The sequence below is a fragment of the Periophthalmus magnuspinnatus genome, chromosome 1, assembly GCF_009829125.3.
Source record: "Periophthalmus magnuspinnatus isolate fPerMag1 chromosome 1, fPerMag1.2.pri, whole genome shotgun sequence".
NCBI lineage: Eukaryota > Metazoa > Chordata > Actinopteri > Gobiiformes > Gobiidae > Periophthalmus > Periophthalmus magnuspinnatus.
Window position 1 is genome coordinate 7,605,340 of NC_047126.1, and position 19,410 is coordinate 7,624,749.

The 19,410-nt window shown below is 41.4% G+C and overlaps 1 protein-coding gene across 1 annotated transcript in view; it reads right to left on the bottom strand.

Moving 5' to 3' along the window:
* The window catches only part of LOC117372643 (PDZ and LIM domain protein 3-like), a 32,687-nt gene extending 15,134 nt beyond the window's left edge, over positions 1-17,553 (bottom strand). Inside the window, exons 1-3 of the mRNA XM_033968469.2 lie at positions 17,364-17,553; positions 6,770-6,921; positions 411-495 (exon numbers count right to left, since the gene is read on the bottom strand). Of these exons, the coding sequence (XP_033824360.1) occupies positions 411-495; positions 6,770-6,921; positions 17,364-17,456 (330 nt within the window). The 5' untranslated portion in view covers positions 17,457-17,553. The remainder of the gene's footprint in view (positions 1-410; positions 496-6,769; positions 6,922-17,363) is intronic.
* Positions 17,554-19,410: the final 1,857 nt, after the last annotated feature.

The following is a 19,410-nucleotide window of genomic DNA, read 5'->3' on the forward strand; positions in this document are numbered from 1 at the left end:
CACAGCGTTCGGCTCCAGTCAAATGAAACTCTTCGAGGTTAGCGGTTATAGCGGTCAATTTAGAGCCGAGTCCCATATTTGGAACTCTGAAAGAAGGCGCCTGATTTTTATATTATTAATGTTCTTATCTTGATTTACTGACACAATAGCAAAATAAAAATACCTGGATCATGTAGAGCGAGTTCATACAAACATTTTAAGACTAAAATGATGAGGCTCACAGCAGCAGTTACAGAGAGAGGGGCCACAGTTTTTCGATGTAAAGTGAATTGGAGCCATAACGCAGCGTCCAGCAGGTTAGCTATGTCCATTTATTTATACAGTCTATGCTCACACACCACATTTACACAGGTAGATGTCTTAAGTTTCTTGCCCAACAACACAAAAGAACGGCCTGGTTGAGGTTTGACCTGCTGCTCCGCTTCCAAGTTCATTTTGTAGGGATGTAATTTCCCGTCCTCCACCACACGAGGGCACCAGAGTCTGGCCTCGTTCCTGAAACATAAACAAATTGTATTCACAGCAACAAAAGACAAAAAAAAAAGTTCTTCCTTTTTTCAGTGCCTCCACAGCAATGTACGTGCACAGTCAGAAGTTTGAACACACTTTTTCATTTATTTTTCTTCTTTATTTTCATGATTATTTACACTGTAGATTCTCACTGAAGCATCAGAGCTATGAATGACACATGTGGAATGTAGTAGACAAAAGATTAACTCAAAATAGCTTAAAAAAAAAAAAAAAAGAAATTCAGATTTTTCATAATTAGCCACCCTCTGCTTTGGTCACTTGTTTGTACTTTTGGCATTTCTTGACCTGGACAAGACACAGCTGTGAAGAGAAAACCATTTGAGGAGACTTCATCGTGCAGCTGAGAGAAGGTCAAGAGTTTGCAGCACTGTCAACAAAGAAATGTCAGGAAAGTCTGGAGGATTTTAATATAAAATGTGAAAAGAAAAGAAAGAAGAAAGAAGACCTAGACCAGGGGTTGGCAACTCTTTCATTCTAAACTATAAGTTTGATTGAAGTGAATTTTATTTGTGTTAGTTCTTTTTTTAATTTGTAGTTTTAAATTGGAAGATTATTGTGATCTTGAAATATTAAAATAAAATTATATTTTATTATTTTTCATTGCTTAAAATAAGCATCACACTCACAGAAACCAGTTTACCCGCCAAAACGCCGCCCAAAACTCATGTGCAGGTATAAGTCAACCTGATCTGGAGCTGGCAAAGATATGTGGGTGTCCAAATTCAAACGGTTGAGGATGCTGCCCATCAGACAGCCACTCTTGTTCAGAATCACAGACGGAGTGATATTGAGAACCTTCCAAGATCAGACAAATGTGTGTTTAAAACAGGGAATGCCATCCCCGACGTAAACATGAAGAAATCTGCATGAGTCCTGTTGACCTTCAGATCCTCATACGTCTGTGAGCTGCTATTCTCCATCATGAACTATGTTAAAACAAACACTGCTCACGCCTCACAGACAAAAGTGACATTTTTTTTTAAGAGCTCAAAATGTTCAAAATGTGTTCATTACCGGTACATAAATAAAATTTTATTTTCTCTGTAGCACTTCAAGGATTTCATAAGCACCGCACTATAGTTGTTTATACAAAGTGTAAAGGTAAAAAAACAACAATATATACAGTATTATTTTCATTTTCAATGTCAAAAAGTATTTGCGGCTCCCAGTGTTTTCTGTGGAAACCGGGTCCAAATGGCTCTTTGGCTGTTAAAGGTTGCCGACCCCTGGTCAGGACATTCTGCAGAAATCCTGACTTCTTACTTTAGATCTGATATTTTTCTCTGTGTCGCTGTTATTGTCGAACACAAAAAAGATCTAGAGGAAGCTCTGCCCATTAACTCCATCAAAAGGTTAAATGTTCTAATATGTTCTCAGCTTGTAATACAGGGATGTGGACTTGTTCTTCAGGTGGGCTCAGGTATGTGTTTGACTTTTTAAAGTAGGTTTAGTCATTTAGTTTAAAGAGGGTTGTAGCGACTGATAACATCATGTAAAAAGTGGACGTGGTAACAGCTTCTCAATAATATAATATTGGCTCAACAAGAGAAAATGTCATAATGTAATAACCAAGTGTAGAACTTTAAAATGATTGCATTTGACTCTTTGCTTTTTCATTTTTGTTCAAAGTTGTTGAAAATAAGCAAAAGTTCTGGTAGGACAGACCTTGCTTTTACAAAAATGTCAAGCACCAGTTTGACTCACGAGCTGCTGTTACATCCTCACACACTGATGAGTCCTGCATTTTTACATCACAGAGATGAAACATGTAAACTGCAAAATATAATGTGAGTGACCAAAGGGACCATGATCAGAAAGACTTCAGATGGTTTAAGAGTCAGCATTTCATTTTAATAATCTTACGACTCCAAAAATCTGACATTCATGAATCACATTATAATCAGAGTTTGTTGTGCATGTGAACAAGGACACAGACACACTCACGTGCACGACTGACTAATTATAATTGTACATTAACTTTATTTCAATAGCTTTATCCGTATGTTTATGTCAGTATTTGTTAGTGAAATGGTTAAATTGATTTTTGCACATGGCTTGGTAATACGTGTACGCAAAACATATTGATAATGGGATTCAAAGATCGGAATGAGTCACTCGTACATCTGAGGCCTTGAGTCAAACCAAACTGCCATTAAACTCTGTCACTGCCATTAAACATTTTTTTGTAAAAGCAAGGTCTAGTCTAACAGAGTTTTAACTTATTTTCAACAACTTTGCAATCCATACAAAATGTGTATTCCAAACCAAAGGACATCAGCAGGACATGGATAAAGCCTGTACCCTTCACAAAAATGAACAAGCAAAGACTTAAAATGCAATTCCCAATGTGTTATTACATTTAAAATCATCAGAATATTACATTATTGTACCTGATTACGTTATCAGTTGCCCCAAGGGAGTTATGCAAATCTTTTTTTAATGCTGTTCCCTCATCCAAAACATGCCTGAAGAGGTTTTAGACGTCATCCGTGCATGTTTGAGTAATCTAGCGATCTCTCCCAGGCCCTATTCAAACCCTCCTTACAGTGAGCTCTGAGACTGTGCAACGCTCCGCCCACAAGTCTACATCACCCATGCCCCCACACGACAATTCTGCATAAATATACAAAAGCATGACACATAACTGCACACTACAACTTCACAAACCTGATGCGATGTGCAGTAGTTTCATTGGCAGAACACTCGCCCATTGTAATCTGATTTGACTTCTGATTTGGTTTCTTATCTTGCATTTTAACTTTTATAAGGACAGAACGTATAAGTGCAAAAGTAGCTCCACTTTACAAGGTCTCTAAAGGCACTTCATCATCAACAGTGGAGCAGCAGGATAAAAGAGGAAACGATGATGGACAGACACCGCGGTAAGGTCAGATTTCATGCTTTTTTGAATTGAAAAGTTCAGCTCTATTAGCGTTCTAAAGGCTCAGGGTTTATTTGAATAGAAGAAAAGAAGAAACGATTCGTACAGTTATTTATTCCCTGATTTTGCAGTTTGCTTTTGCACTCGTCTTCCTTTTACACATACCATTATATGTACAAGTGGATTTTTATACAGACGAGGCAGTGTGAAGTAATTTTGTTCACGCTTCAAGGCCATAAAGGTCTTGTGTAATGCCTGTATAGTAACAATTACATACATGTAGTTTTAAATAGGTTCCAACTTTGCATATGACAGATTATTCAGACTTTGAAGTGGTCATCTTTGCATTGATTTGACTTTATCAGGTGAAATAACATGTGATAGAAATGTATGTGTATTTACTGTATGTTGTGAAGAAAATATCCTTATCATACGCGTTTGTGTAAATGCACTTGGTCTGTGTCAGTCTGTCAGACCCAGAGCAGTTTTTAACACATGTGAGGCTCTGTCCCATCCTCCAGGAAAGCCTTTGTAGTCTTACCTCAGGAGTAAAAGTTCACACGCATGACTGTGAACAGATGTGAGCCCGCTTTTGTAATGTATGTTTGTCGTTCTGGTATAAATACTCAAGATGCTCTGGGGAGACAGACTCAGAGAGGAACTGTCCGTATCTATAACAAAGAATAAAGCTTTCTGCGTTTCATAACTCACCAGGCTTCACAATTGGATTATTATTTATCAAGAGGTATAATCCAAAAAATAATTTAAAAAGGGGGTGTTATGTAAAATCAACTTTTGAGAGATTTCAACCCTGATGTCCTAATCCAAAATAAGGATGTCATGATCCCGGTCTGTCCTGCCCTTTTTTGCACTATTCTTCCCCCCTCCCTTCTGTGTCTGAGCCTGGAGATGGGCGGAGATTTGGGCTGATCCCCTGCACACCTGGAGCTAATCTGCAATCAGCTGCAACTGGGGAGGACAAAGGGAGCCAGGACCTGACACTCAGCACCAGGTCGTCCGCGTATCCCTTGTGGTACAACTCTGCTTGGCTCAGTTCTTGTTTTTGCTCTTGTGACTCTTTGCTCTTTTCTAAATTGGATATTTTTTGCTCCTCGTCAGATCCGGCTCCCTGGACCCGCTCAGCTCCTCTGTCTTCGACCCTGCTCTTCACTCCCGGTGCTGTTCACCTCGTCTCTGACTCCGCTGCTCACGCTCTGTCCCTGGACCACGGCAAACCCCCCGCTGTCAACCCACTGATCCATCTAACTTCATTTGTTCGAGTTCTGTCTCTTTGTCCCGCCTGTCAGTTGTCACGACAAAGGATTTTAAATGTCATTCGTTCATGTTTGAGTAAGTTAGCAGTACAGTTCTGTCCAATGCTCCGCCCACACGCCTACATCGTCTATCCTCCCACACGGCCATTTTGCATAAATATACAAAAAGATACACTACAACTTCACAAACCTGATGCGATGTGCAGTAGTTTCATTAGTGGGATGCACCCTGATTGTAATGTGATAGTGCTCTGAAGTGAAACTTATCAAACGTGTTCTTACATAGTTTTGGGTGAATCTAGCATTTTCAAACTAATAAAAGGAAACATGGTGATCTAAATATGTTATGTCTTAGCAGTTAATGCCCCATAGGAGTGAAATAGAAGTGTCATAGCCCCTTTTTCAGGATCAGATGCCCTCCGCTGATGTTGAAATGGAGGATATTACATTTAAAACATGCTTTGTTTTGGTAGACAAGATTTGTTGGTGTTAACATCTGGGTTAACTTTATGTCAGGGGTGTCCAAACTTTTCTCATTAAGGGCCACATGTAAAAACACAGACTGAGGGCCATAGACTGATCGCCAGTACAGTGAATACTTAAAATCTGTGTGTTTATTACAAGTTAGACTGAACCACTAGACCTTTATTCATTCTCACATCCTCAATGGGACACATTATATATTTGAGATGGACAGTAAGTAGATTTTTGGAAATGTACAGTAAAAAGTTCTGTTTAAGGTAAAATGGGCCAATTTACCTGGAAGCTTAAGGGCCAAGAAAAAATGGTCTGAGCGCCACATTTGGTCCCCGGGCCACAGTTTGGTCCCCGGGCCACAGTTTGGGCGTGTCTGCTTTAGGGGTATGGTTAGTAAGGTTAAAGTTTTCGATAAGGTTAAGAAAAGGGTCTCAAGGGTTGAACTGGGTTGGGCGCCACTAATGACAAAAACAATGCTAAGAGGTGCATTCATTTCTTTACAGGAGGTGTTTTAAGTGTTCAGGATCTATTCAGAAAAGGCAGTTGTTCTGTTCAGTGGGTGTTTTTACCAGCAGAAGGCAGCAGAGTGTAGCTCAGACAATAGCCAATATTTCCAACAAGATATTTCAATGTTTTTTTGTTTGGATTTTCTTTATTTGCAAAAGAAAAAAAATCTTTACAGGTGTGAATGAATCAAGACATAACTCAAGGAATGTTATAAGAATCTCGCATTAACCTGGACGACCAGCCAAAAATTTGGACACTTTATTCATATTTTCATGATTATTTGCATTGTAGATCTGAGAGAAAGCATCAAAACTATGACTAACACATACGGAATGTAGTTAACAAAAATAAACTTTAAATATCTCACTTGTTTTAGATTTTAGAGTTTTAAAAATAGCCTTTACACTTTGCTTTGATCACTGCTTTGCACTTTTCGCATTTCTTGACCGTGACATGGTCCTGTGAGGTGAAAACCAATTTGCGAGATTTAACAAAAAAAAAAAAAAAAAACAACTGAGAGAAACCCAAAGATTTGCACCACTGTCGACAAAACGTGGACGACATTCGCTCAGTTGGTCAGGCGTTCATCCACTAATCTGAAGGTTGGCAGTTCAAAACACGCTCTCATCATTGGTAGAGCGGTCAGATTCTTTGACCCACAGGTTTGTGTTGCAATTCCAGCTTCTTTAGATGAATGCTGTCATTGTGTCCTTGGGCAAGACACTTAACCCCTTTAGCCCCAGTGAATGTGTGTGTGAATAGGTGAGTGGTTCCTTGAGGTAAAGTGTTTTGAGCACCTTGAAGACAGAAAAGTGCTGTATAAAAATGTGACTATTTATTACCAAAGCAAAGGGTGTCTACTTTGAGGATTTGAATGTAAAAAACGTACACTTTTTTTTCTTTGCTACATAATTCCACATATCTTGCTTCATATATTTGATTCTCCTATATGTAGATAAAATGTACAACGTTGTAAATATTAAAAACACTGATTGAGAAGGCGTGTCCAAACTTTTGACTGGTATTGCCTTGAATCATCCGTAGCAAACTGAAAAGACTTGTGTGTATTTGTGTATTTGTGTATTTGTTGGAGCAGTACCTCTCGATGGTGAGGTGCAGCTGGCTCGTGGCCTCCTTGATCTTGTTCTGGGCCTCACAGTGCAGCATGTCCGAGGCCGAGACCCCCTCGATGGCCACGATCACATCCCCCGCGCACAGGTTAGCAACAGACGCTCTGCTGCCCGGGGTGATCTGGACAAAACAACAGCACAAGTCAAACTGGATAATTTCACAGTGTTGAGGAGAGTAACTTCAACATAACACACAAAATAATAAAAATATATTGATGTCTGGGCCAGGAACCATTGTTAGTGGGGTGAGTGACACGGAGAGAATAACCATTAGGTGGCGCATGAAAAGAAGGTATAAAAGTTCCACAACTTATTTAATGTGCATTTCAATGTTTCATGCTGCTCGTCTTACCAAACACGTCGTTTTCCATCATCCAACCAGAGAAATTAATCTTATTAACCCATTCTCATCCGACATGTATTTTAGACTGTTATTTTTGGGATCTGCCAGTATCTGAAACTTCAATTTAATTCAAGTTTATTTATATAGCACAATTAAAACAACTTCAACTGGCCAAAGTGCTTCACAAAAAAACAAGTATACAGATAATATGATACATGGAAAAAGAACAATAAAACACCACGATATTAAATGCCAGGGAGAAGAGGTGGTTTTTCAGTCTGGTCTTAAACTGTGATAAAGACTGAGAGGATCTGACAGACAGAGGGCGCTGTTACATAGTCTGGCTTTGGGCACACCAACAAGAGCTGACCTCTGACCTCAGGGCTCTGGGTGGAGTATAGAGCTGCAATAACGCCCTCAAATAAAGAGGAGACATAGAGCGCACACATTTAAACACAATCAAGAACATTTAGAATTGCTCCTGATGTGAAACAGGAGCCAGGGAAGGTTCCACAGAGGGCTTTACTTTAGCAAAGAGCCTCAACTGAACGAAGCTGGACTTTATGACAGAACTAATACGCTTGTCCAACAAACATAGCATAAACATAACATAAAATAACATAACATTTTAACATAGGGACTTGCTCAAAACAAAGCCTGTTAATGTTACACTTTATATAAAAACAAGAAAATGAGAAAAAAAAACAGCATTACAACATGTTTCAGTTCTTTTAAAGGTACAGTATGCAACTTTCTGGAGGTGCATTTCACCTGCATGATTCCATCTAAATAGAAAGTTAAAACCATACTTGGGAACATTTTTCAAGGAGATCAATTTTATGCCATACGGTGAAATACTGAAGCCAATGGAACAATATTTCTCCTCCTCCAGGCCAAATATGAGTCAGGCCCCTCAGAGTAAGAACGCAGTTTTTTCAATTAACCAAAAAAGAAAACATATTTATTTTAGTTTATTTTTTGCTAAAAGTTTCATACTATGCAGGGGGTCAGATTTTTTGTTTGGAGGAGCTATGGGGGGCTGAGTTCTTCAATCAGGACGCACACTTAACATGATACTTTTTTATGAATGTTTTATGGATGCAAGCGCACACTCCACCCCCTGCCATGTTTTGAACAAGTTTAGATGTAGTTAGCCCCTGTAGTGATTTATAAAACATTTGCACGTTTTTAGTTGAGCAATGAAAATGGGGCAAATGGTTTTGGGGAAGACAGGGGCCATTCTAGGGGAGGTTAGTGTCCCCTCAAACCCTCCTCCCTTGACCCTGTGGCTGTATTGTGACACTGATATCAACTGAAACTGAAACCCACATCATCAACAGGCCGAAGCCGCTGACAGTCACTCGATCAAACAGAGAACAGTCCGTCTGAGACTGTATTTCCGTCAGCCCTCACTCCTCACACGGGTCCTGACCTATACACAGAGATTCGATTACTCCTCAGAAAATTCTCAATGAGCTCAGGAGTCTATAAATAAGTGTTGAATGCAGCAGAGGACGTCCCGCGGCGACAGAGCAGTGATCTAAAGGAGAACATGTGCTGGATACCTGCTGTCTGGGTTTTATAGCACCGATGTTTCTTGTCAGCGTCAGAGTGTAATAACCTTTATTGGAAATCCTGCTTTACATTCCCCGCAGCACTGGCAATGTTACAGTGACTTACCACCATAGACTGTATATATAAATGGAAATAGCTAACCTGCTAGCCACCACGTTCCAATTCACTTTATATTGAAAAACTGTGACCTCTTTCTGTAAATGCTGCTGTTAGACTCGTCATTTTGGTCTTAAAATTTACGTATTAACCCGCTCTACATGATCCTGGTGTTTTTATTTTGCTATTTTGTTTGTAAATCAAGATATGAACATTAATAACAGACAAATCAGGAGCCTTCTTTCCCCGAGGTCGCTCCCATTAGTGTTAGCAACAGGTTTGATTGTCAGCGTTGCTAAGTGCCCACTCCATGCTAAACCCGGGAAAGGGCGTTACCTTCATCAACCTCGCTCTGGATTGGCTCTTTGGTTGCTATGATACTCGCGGAATTCCAAATATGGAACTTGGCTCCAAATTCGCCGCCATAACCGCTAGCCTCGATGAATTTCATTTGACTGGAATGACATTTGACATCACACTCAGTCCACCGCACGTCCGATATCAAAGCTTTTGATGATACCAGCATCAGTATCGGAACAACACTGGTTACAACAACTACATCAACTGAGTCAAGAACCTTCCGAGGTCAAGTAATCGCTTTTTATGAAGAGGCTATTGCGTTTTGGATTCTTAAAAATATACTAAACGTACTTTTTCGACGTGTAGTGGAGTTGTCTGTTTTTTTCCCTGCTGCACATGAAGTGTTCCTCTTGGCTCCGCCCTTTGACCCGCCCCCTAATTAGAGAGCCCGTTTAAGCCGCCTGTTGCAAATATGGCCGCCTCTGTGCTGCTGCGGAGGTTGTCCTGGTTGCTGCTGTGGCTCTTTCATTCGTTTCTTACTTTTCAAGGTAGGAAACAGCTCCCTTTCCACCCAAAGTAAGAACAGTAATGGTTCATGTTAAAGTCTGCAGTGGTTTGTTAGGAAGAAACAGGTACATTTTCTCACCTAAATCCCCATAAAAAGATCACAAACTAAAATATTTCTCTGCAGAGCTGGTCTGGTTCCTGTAGCTTTAAGGTTGGCACGTTTGGTTTAAAGGTTAGCTCTGTTTTTAGCTGTTTTTAAGACAATAAAAGTCAGTAAAAGTCCCAGGAGTTGCTTCATTTACGTACATTTTGTTAAAGACATTGTGCTTTTCTCTGCTGTATAGTTATAATCTATGACACCCGTGGATCACTGGACATCGTTAAATCGCTGCGGCCCCCAATGGGAGCTGACGTCGCCGTAAACGTCACCGCTGTCTGGTCATCTGGCAGGACAAAGCTGGCACTCTATCAGACACAAGTAACATGGATGGCATCTAGTGGTCTTATGTGGGAATGCGACAGGGATGAGTCGGTCAATCGAATTACAGACGGTAGCTTCAAATCTGGGTCTCCGCAGGTCGAGTCTTGCAGAGAGACCTTTCGGGTGTTCAGTTTGTAGTGAGCTGTCCCTCTGAGGCGCATGCAGCTGATGAGCGATGTGATAGAGACTTGTGTTTATTCAGTGCACAGATGGAAACAGAGCAGAGCGAGGAGGAGCGAGTCCTGACCAAACATGGCAGTGGCACACACAGTGAATCTGCAGGGAGAGTCCGGCTCCATCTGAAGGCCTCTCTCTGCCTCTCTATAAAAGCTCTTATGTTACATTACTTCATTAGAGTTTCCTGTTCCTGCCACTTCTCTCATCACATTGCTCACATGGGTGGGCTAACAACAGGTGGGGGTGCTCATGGTTTTGGAGGCCTCACGGTGTTTTCATTCATTACTTGTGACGGTTGTTCTAAACTTGGATCACAAACTCTCAGGTTGCTGTGATAAACGCAGGAATACACAGTTTCTCATATAAAACTATTTGATTCAATGCAACAGTTTTATAAAGACGGTGGATATTTAGGTTACATAATGAGCAGGGAACTACAGTATTATACATTACTTAAAAATAAAGAATAAATATATCTGAAATATAAATCTGTATGATAATAACTATTGCATTTTTGGTCAGTTAATTTGTCATTTTAATGTTACGTATTCGAATCTGACAGAAGAAATTTCAAGGAATGACTGCTTTTCAAGAAATAGACTTCAGAGCAAGAAGGAGCAGGAGTTTGCATGTTTCTCCCTGTGACTAGTTCATCCATCAACCCAAAACTACCCAACAAATTCTCCAGCTAAGGCAGTACTGACCAAGACTAACTCAAGATGGGCCTGGGAGTGGCTCTGGTTATAGTGGCTCTGGTAAATGGCCATATTTTTATATAGCACTTTTCCAACTTCAAGGCTTAAAACACTTTACATCAAGGAATCACTCACCCATTCTCACGCCCATTCAAGGACACAACAACAGCATTCATCTGCAGGAGCCTTAGTCGCACCATCAACCTGTGGGTCAGTGGATGTAGCTGCTCTACCGACAATGTTTATGTCAAGAGCGGGATTTGAACCACCAACCTTCTGATAAATGGACAAACACTCCACCAACTGAGCTACTGTCACCCAGCGTCTTAACATAATAAACTTCCCTTACGAGGGCCTGATAAAGTACACCTTAGCCTTAAATAGTGTTGGTTGTTCAGACAGATTGGTGATGTCAGACTTTGAGGTCATTCCCAAACGAACTATAATTGTTATTTGGCGTTCATTTTAGACTTCCAAAACCATGTCCACACTCCACGCTCCAGACACTCAGAGCATGAGTAACACACTATAAACAGACTCATGGAGATACTATATTTATTGTAAAGCATTATTTACATTTGGTATGTGCAGCCCTCTGAAGTAGTTCTACGATCGGAGCGTTCAAACAAATACTGGAAAGGTTTATTTACACATTTATACATCAGATATAAAAATCAAGAGTCAAATGCTGTTCTTAGGTCTATAGTGAATCTAATCCTTTATTATTTATCGATACTTTGAACACTGGATGGTTTGAATTGTGTCTAATAAAAAGCATTAGGTTGGAAACTTAATACAATGACCACTGATCCCAAAGGTTCACATCAGGCCCTGTCACTGCGTGTGGTATTGGGGCCGCCTCAGCTTTAAATGCCACAGCGTTAAATCAGAGGTCCAGAGAGGACAGGAGCGGCAGAGGAGAGGCACGAGGCACTGCTGAGACTGTCATCACACACAACGTAATGAGAATACCTCTGTGCCATTCATCGCTTCAATCCAACATCAAATCAACCACCGGCTATTTATTTGAAATCACAGTGAAGCCGTTCGTGCACCGTTGGTTTAGCAGGGAGCGGGCACTTAGCAACGCTGTCAATCAAACCTGTTGCTAACGCTAGTGGGAGCAACCTCAAGGAAAGAAGGAGTCTGATTTGTCTGTTATTAATGTTCATATCTTGATTTACAGACACAATAGCGAAATGAAACACCAGGATCATGTAGAGAGGGTCAATACAAACACTTTAAGTCCAAAATGACGAGTCTGACAGCAGCAGTTACAGAGAGAGGGGTGACATTTCAATATAAAGTGAACTGGAGCCAGAAATGTGCTCATGATCACTTCCTGTTTGGAACACAGCGGCTAGCAGGTTAGCTATGTCCATTTATATATATAATCTGTGTTTGAAAGCAATATCCCAAATATTTGAGGTATTTAGTCAACACACATATATCTACTGTGCCATGTCTAATACAGCAGCCTAAGTCCTTAGCCAATAAAACAAACAAAAGTACATTTCTGAGATGGCTCTGCAAACACATGACCTGGCTGCTTGTTGCATCTGACATAAAACATCTGCGTGATTACAACGGGTCTGGTCCAAGTCCAGGTCTGTTACAGCTTCAAGCTTCTTCAAAAGGCCAAAAATATGAGTGTTCTTAGTTGCCTGGGATCCAGAATACACAGTTCTTCAATACTGAAGATGTCACTCTGGTCGCTGGTGAATCTCTCTGTTTTTAAATGGGTGTGATTGACAGGTGGATTAACCAATTAGGGACATGCATGATCCTTCCATGTCAGGAAAAATATAGGAAAAAATATCATAGGGGCTGAAAAACGTGGTGGATTTCTGGAGAATCAATGAGCAACGTACTAAACTGTGCTAATCTGAGGTGAGATAAATGTGATTTTATTGGTAAATCACAGGTGAACAATGAACTCCTTTGTTTCACATGTGTCTCTGAAAAAAACAGATCTGACTGGACAATTAGGTCTGACCGCACTTAAGACATGAGGGAGGACATGGACCAGACTGAAATAAATCTGTATAAAAAATACAGAGAGAAGTCAGTCTGGATATTCCAGGCCGTGTTCTCTGCATGACGCCTTGTGGAACTTCCTCTTTATTCAGTTCTGTTGTGTTATACTGTTTATTGAGTCAAATATACAGCCTTTCTATGTTATGAAGCCCAACGCCTTTTCTACCACAGCAGCAGAATCTGAAGCCTCGTCATCCTCTCCTCCTTTCATCAGTGTTTAGACCAGGAGACATCAGTAAGTAAAAATACATGTTCTAAACTACTTTCCTATACTGTGTTTTGTGCTACTTCACAGTGAATAAACACTTAGCTGTAAGTGATTATCTGATCATTTGTGAATGTTTCATTTTGACGTTGGCTTATTAACAGAGAACATTACATCACCACAGGACTGAAGCTCGTCTCCCAGGCTTCAGGTCTGAATGGACATGAGCTGCTACTGTGACAACTGCATTTGTTCTTAGTGCACTAATTAACAAAGTACGCTCTGTTACCATGGAAACCTAAGCCTACTGTGCAATGCTTTTAACATCAAATGAATGATGATTGAATTTATGTAATGTAATGTGGTTTAGTCCTCCTTCTGTCCTGGTTCAGTCCTGGTTCAGTCCTGGTTTAGTCCTGGTTTAGTCCTCCTTCTGTCCTGGTTTAATTCTCCTTCTGTCCTGGTTCAGTCCTGGTTTAGTCCTCCTTCTGTCCTGCACTGCTTAAAGTAACAAATAACTTACTACTAGCTGCTGATAACGGGCTGGCTTCAGTCCTGGTCCTACTGGACCTCAGTGCAGCGTTTGACACCACTGATCACAACATTCTACTGCAGAGGTTAGAATGTGACATTGGAATCAGAGGGACCGCCCTCAAATGGTTTAACTCCTATCTATCAGATAGGTACCAGTTTGTTAGTATAAACCAGAGCACCTCTCCCTGTTCTAAAGTAGCCTGTGGTGTTCCACAAGGATCTGTGCTTGGTCCAATCCTATTTACTCTGTATATGTTGCCATTGGGTAACATTATCAGAAAACATGGCATTAATTTTCACTGCTACGCTGATGACACTCAGCTGTACTTATCAATGAAACCAAATCAGACTGATCAAATAGATAAACTCAGTGCCTGTGTGAAGGACATCAAAACCTGGATGACCTTGAATTACCTGCTCTTAAATCCTGAAAAAACAGAGGTCATTGTCGTTGGTCCCAAAGGTCAAAAAGATTCTCTGTCGGACCAGATAATCTCACTCGACAATGTGAGTATAGCTTCTAGCCCTACTGTAAAAAATCTTGGAGTCCTATTTAATCAAAATCTCTCATTCACAGCCCATGTAAACCTAGCTTGTAAAACCGCATACTTTCACCTGCGAAATATAACTAAAATTAGAAATATTTTACCTAAAAACGATGCTGAAAAACTCATCCATGCATTTGTTACTTCCAGATTTGATTACTGTAATTCTCTGCTCGCCGCCTGCCCCAAAAGTACTATAAGGAGCCTCCAGTTGGTCCAAAATGCAGCGGCCAGAGTCCTAACAGGAACTAAAAGAAGAGACCACATCAGTCCTGTACTAAAATATCTGCACTGGCTTCCTGTCGAGCTTAGAATCAAATTCAAAGTCCTCCTCCTGACATACAAAACCCTAAACGGTATGGCCCCATCCTATCTGCAAGATGCTATTGTCCCGTACCAGCCAAACAGAGCACTCCGCTCTCAGAATGCAGGACTATTAGTGGTTCCTAGAGTGTCCAAAAGTACAGTGGGAGGGAGAGCATTCAGTTACCAAGCTCCTGTGCTATGGAATCAACTCCCTGCTGATGTTAAACAGGCCCCCACTGTCTCTGTATTTAAGACCAGGCTTAAAACCTTCCTCTTCGGTATAGACCAGGTTACCTAGTGAGGGAGTTAGGGACATTAAAACCCAGGATAAGACAGGCTGCAGTAGGAGATAACTAGCTGGGGGAAGTATGGCAACCTGAGCACTATCCTCTGCTTCCTCCTATTTTCTCATCAGCAATGCTATTCACATGTTGTCCCCTGTCCCACTCCCCCTGTGGAGTGTAACTCTTTCAGATGCCCCAATGACAGCTGGACCCTCTCCTCCTCCCCACCTGGCCCTCCTGGTCCTCCTCCACCCGCCTCCCTCTCCTCCTCACCCTCCTCGCCTGGCTCTCCTCCTCACCTGGTCTTCCTCCTCCTCGCCTGGCTGATTTTTCTTGTTTTGTCTGATTTTTCCTGTTGTTTGATTTTCCTGTTTGTTTTTGTGTGTAGGCAGCACGGTGGCTGAGTGGCAACACTCATGCCTCACAGCAAGAAGGTTTGGTTCGATCCCCGGGTCGCCCAGGCCTTTCTGTGTGGAGTTTTGCATGTTTCTCCCCATGTCTGGATGGGTTTCCCCATCAACCAAAACATGAACGCCCTTCGAGACAACTGTTGTTGTGATTTTGGGCGTTACAAAAATAAAATGAATTGAATTGGTTCAGTCTTGGTTTAGTCCTCCTTCTGTCCTGGTTCAGTCCTGGTTTAGTCCTCCTTCTGTCCTGGTTCAGTCCTGGTTTAGTCCTCCTTCTGTCCTGGTTCAGTCCTGGTTTAGTCCTCCTTTTGTCCTGGTTCAGTCCTGGTTTAGTCCTCCTTCTGTCCTGGTTCAGTCCTGGTTTAGTCCTCCTTCTGTCCTGGTTCAGTCCTGGTTTAGTCCTCCTTCTGTCCTGGTTCAGTCCTGGTTTAGTCCTCCTTCTGTCCTGGTTCAGTCCTGGTTTAGTCCTCCTTCTGTCCTGGTTCAGTCCTGGTTTAGTCCTCCTTCTGTCCTGGTTCAGTCCTGGTTTAGTCCTCCTTCTGTCCTGGCTCAGTCCTCCTCCGGTGCTTGTTTATGTCATTATGTAAACGATGTTAAGGTGCACTTTAGTGGCTTGGTCAGGACCACAGTAGCAGGAGGACTTGACTGTGCATGTTTTACGTTGATGGGGGAAACAGAGTGCCCAGAGGAAACACTCCCAGACACACGGAGAACATGCAAACTCCACACAGACGCAGGGAGAACGTGCAAATCTGGAACATTTTTGCTATGAAGCGTGAGTGCTACTCAGGCAAGTGTACATCATGTGTGTGAGCTAAATGTTGATGAATCTTCTTGTCTGTTTCACTGTTGTGTTTTTAACTCTCTGCTGGTTAAATCAGCAGGTTTGTTTATTCCTGTGAGGAAACTGCACTTGTGATTTTAGGCTTTGCAAAAATAAACTGAATTGTACTGAAGCAAGTTTAGGCCGAATCTAATCTGCTCTAAACCAGAGTTAGTCCTGGTTTGGACCTGAGAGCCTTAGACCTGTGTTAGTCCTACTTTAAACCTTTTTTGGTCCTGGTCTTGTTCTGGTAAATAGTCCGTTAGTCATTACACCTGTTTCAAGAAATGCAGTTTGGTATTTTGGACCACAGACCACAAGAAGATCTCTCTTTAAACCCTGCAGTCTGATCATTTGTGGGGTTTTTTCGCGTTTTATCAGTTTATGCACCGTCCTGCCCCTGGACCACGCAGCTGCTGTAGAATGTTCAGGACTGGTGAGCTCATGATGCTAAATTTTAGCGCGTTAGCTTCACTGATTGAGCTGTGCGTCTGCTCTTTGCACATGTCCCGCAGTAACGTAAGCTGCTATTTGTATCTAAGCCCAGTGTTTAACGGGGAGCACAGGTGTCCGATGGGTCCCTCTACAAACAATAGATTCATTTGGGGCCAAGGGCACGCTAACAAACCGTATTAGCAACAGCCGCTACAAACACAGTAACAGTGCTTTTTAGGATTGAAACGTTGCCTTTGACTTTGATTTGGAATATTTTTTTTTACCCCAGTTAAATGGTAAACGGTCACATTTCTAAAGTATTTTTTCCAGCTTCATGACACTCAAAGCGCTTTAGATCAAGGAAATACTCACACATTCATGTACCAGTGTACGCAGACGCTGGGGGCGAGGTGTCCTGCCCAAAGACACAACAACAGCAACGTGTGTGCCAGTGAATCAGGCTGCTCCACCAACAATATTTATGTCTGAAGCGGGATTCGAACCGCCAGCCTTTGGTTTTTAGAGGAGGAGCTACTGTGACCCTCCTGAATGACCTTCTTGTAGTAACCATGGTAACTGGAGTACGCGTCCAGGCCACCGTCCCTCTAAACGAAATACCTAAAGGTTGATGGTACAATCCCAGCTCTGGTCAGTGCATGTTTCTGTGTCCATGAGCAAACACTCCACCCACCTTGCCTCAAAAGTACCACAAATGTATGAATGTGTGAGTTGTAAAAATGTTGATTGTTTAGTGGATACGTATATTTTTAACAGAGTATTTACGTCAGTTTAATGTCCGTGCGGTCTTACCCTGGAGATGGTCAGGGGTTGGTTGAAGTCCTTGCCCCCGGTCAGACGGAAACCCCATGGAGCGGGACCCTGCAGTACGACGCTCAGTGGCATGTCCCTGTCCTGTCAGCGCTCTGTCTCTGCTCCTGTCCTGTCGACTGAGGGCCTGCTCTAGCCTGGGATAGCTCCACCCGAGACACACTGGAACTGGTCTGACAGAGGAGAGTGAGCTAAAGGGAGGGGAGCAGCCTAAGCCCACCCCTCTGGAAGAAGTGAACTTGAAACTTTGCATTTATCTAATAGTTTGAATGGCACATATAACGAAAAATACACTTACATCATCATAAGATTATTTATATTTTGATGCATTTGAGGCTTTAGTTATCTGAAAATATCTGTTTCCCCATACCCCCTACCTCCACCCACTGCTCTGAACTTAATTATTTAACATTATTATTTAATTATTGATTATTCAGAAAGTTCAGACAGAGTTTCATACATGTTTGGTTGAAAAATATCAGCCATTTCTCAACTATCACGCTTAAAAGTTACGATGAGGCGAGGCGTTTTTTTTTAATCAAGCAGCTTCAAATCAATATTGCAATTTACAATTTAAAAAAAAATCTAAGAAAAGAAAAAAAAGAAAAAATGCAACTTGGATTGATTCTTTCTTTCATTTTGATGACTATAAACAAGGACAGATCTGTTTTTTCAGTTTTTTCATAGTATGTCATTACCAATTGTTGCCAGCAGAGGGCGGTAAACATCAAATCGAAAGACAAGTGCTGTTTAAATGTAGTTTTATACTGAAATTACAAATGTATTTTTCATTTGGTGCATTCTATGACATCATGTAAAACAAAACCAAACTTAATAACTAACTATAAACTGGTTTATGTTTGTTTTTACGTATAATCGTGAACATAAATGGTCGTATGTCTTTCTACGTCAGGCCTTTATGAACCAGCCTAGTGCTCTGACAGAAACTGACTATTGTTTATGACTTTGTGTGAGAGTCTGGGAAAGATGCCCCTTCCCCCCCTCCTCCTCCACCTCCTCCTCTGTGAACGCCGTTTTCCTGCTCCTGTCCTTATTTGGTCTGGAGACGCAGCTTCGCTCTGAGGCTCATTCTAACCACTTCTGGACTGTCCACCGCTGCCCTTCGCACGCACTCAGGGCAGTTGATGCTTGGATTGATTTGTTCCTATGAAATCACTTCGATTCTTTATTTTCTGGTGACATTTCTTCGCCTTCGCCTCACTCTGTTTGTTCTCGTGTTGTTCTAGGGATGATAAAACATTTTTTAGACAGTAGAATGTGATTTTCAACATTAAATAGAAGTCTTTAGTGAAGGTTCATTCTGTCTTTAGATTTGAAGTTAGAGTAGAGAAAGCTTACGCCCCCTAGTGTCTGACGCCTTCTCCAGGACTGCATCCCGTGTGTGTGATAAGGTGTATGGTCCCTCGTCACCATTTATGCTCCTCAGACCTGGTTTGAGGACCTCGATGGCCTCTCTGGTACTTTCTTTTATATTCCTATGTGGTTTTATATCTGTGTAACCCCTCAGTCGTCCAGGTAGATTCAGGAAAGGTTGATTTCTGTCCTGTGAACGTGACTTTTTAGTATCAATACCTGCTCAAATTAGTCAAGTTTCAATACTAGTTTCAGTAGTAACTCTAGTTTGTTCATGCAGTTTCACATCCAACGCTTGTAGTGTGTGAAAATAACAAAATGCAACTTTTTTGGTGGGTCTGTTATTGGATGTTGTTTTGCTTGGAATAGAAGAACTGCAGGAGGCCAAGTTACAGATCAGTTCTGTGGAGAGGCATCCCCACCTACAGCAAGGATGCATGGTTTTCAGGGACATGTTTAGCAGTAAAACCACCTATAATTAAATAAATGCAAGGCAGATAAGTTTAATGCCACAGTGAGGAGCATTCTGAGGAACACAGCTGTAACATCATGAAGCCAAACAGGTGGTGGACCCTCAACTGGAAAAAATACATAGTGCAGCTTTAAATGACTATGATGTAATATGTGCTGTCTTGTTTTTAGACTAGTAGTAATT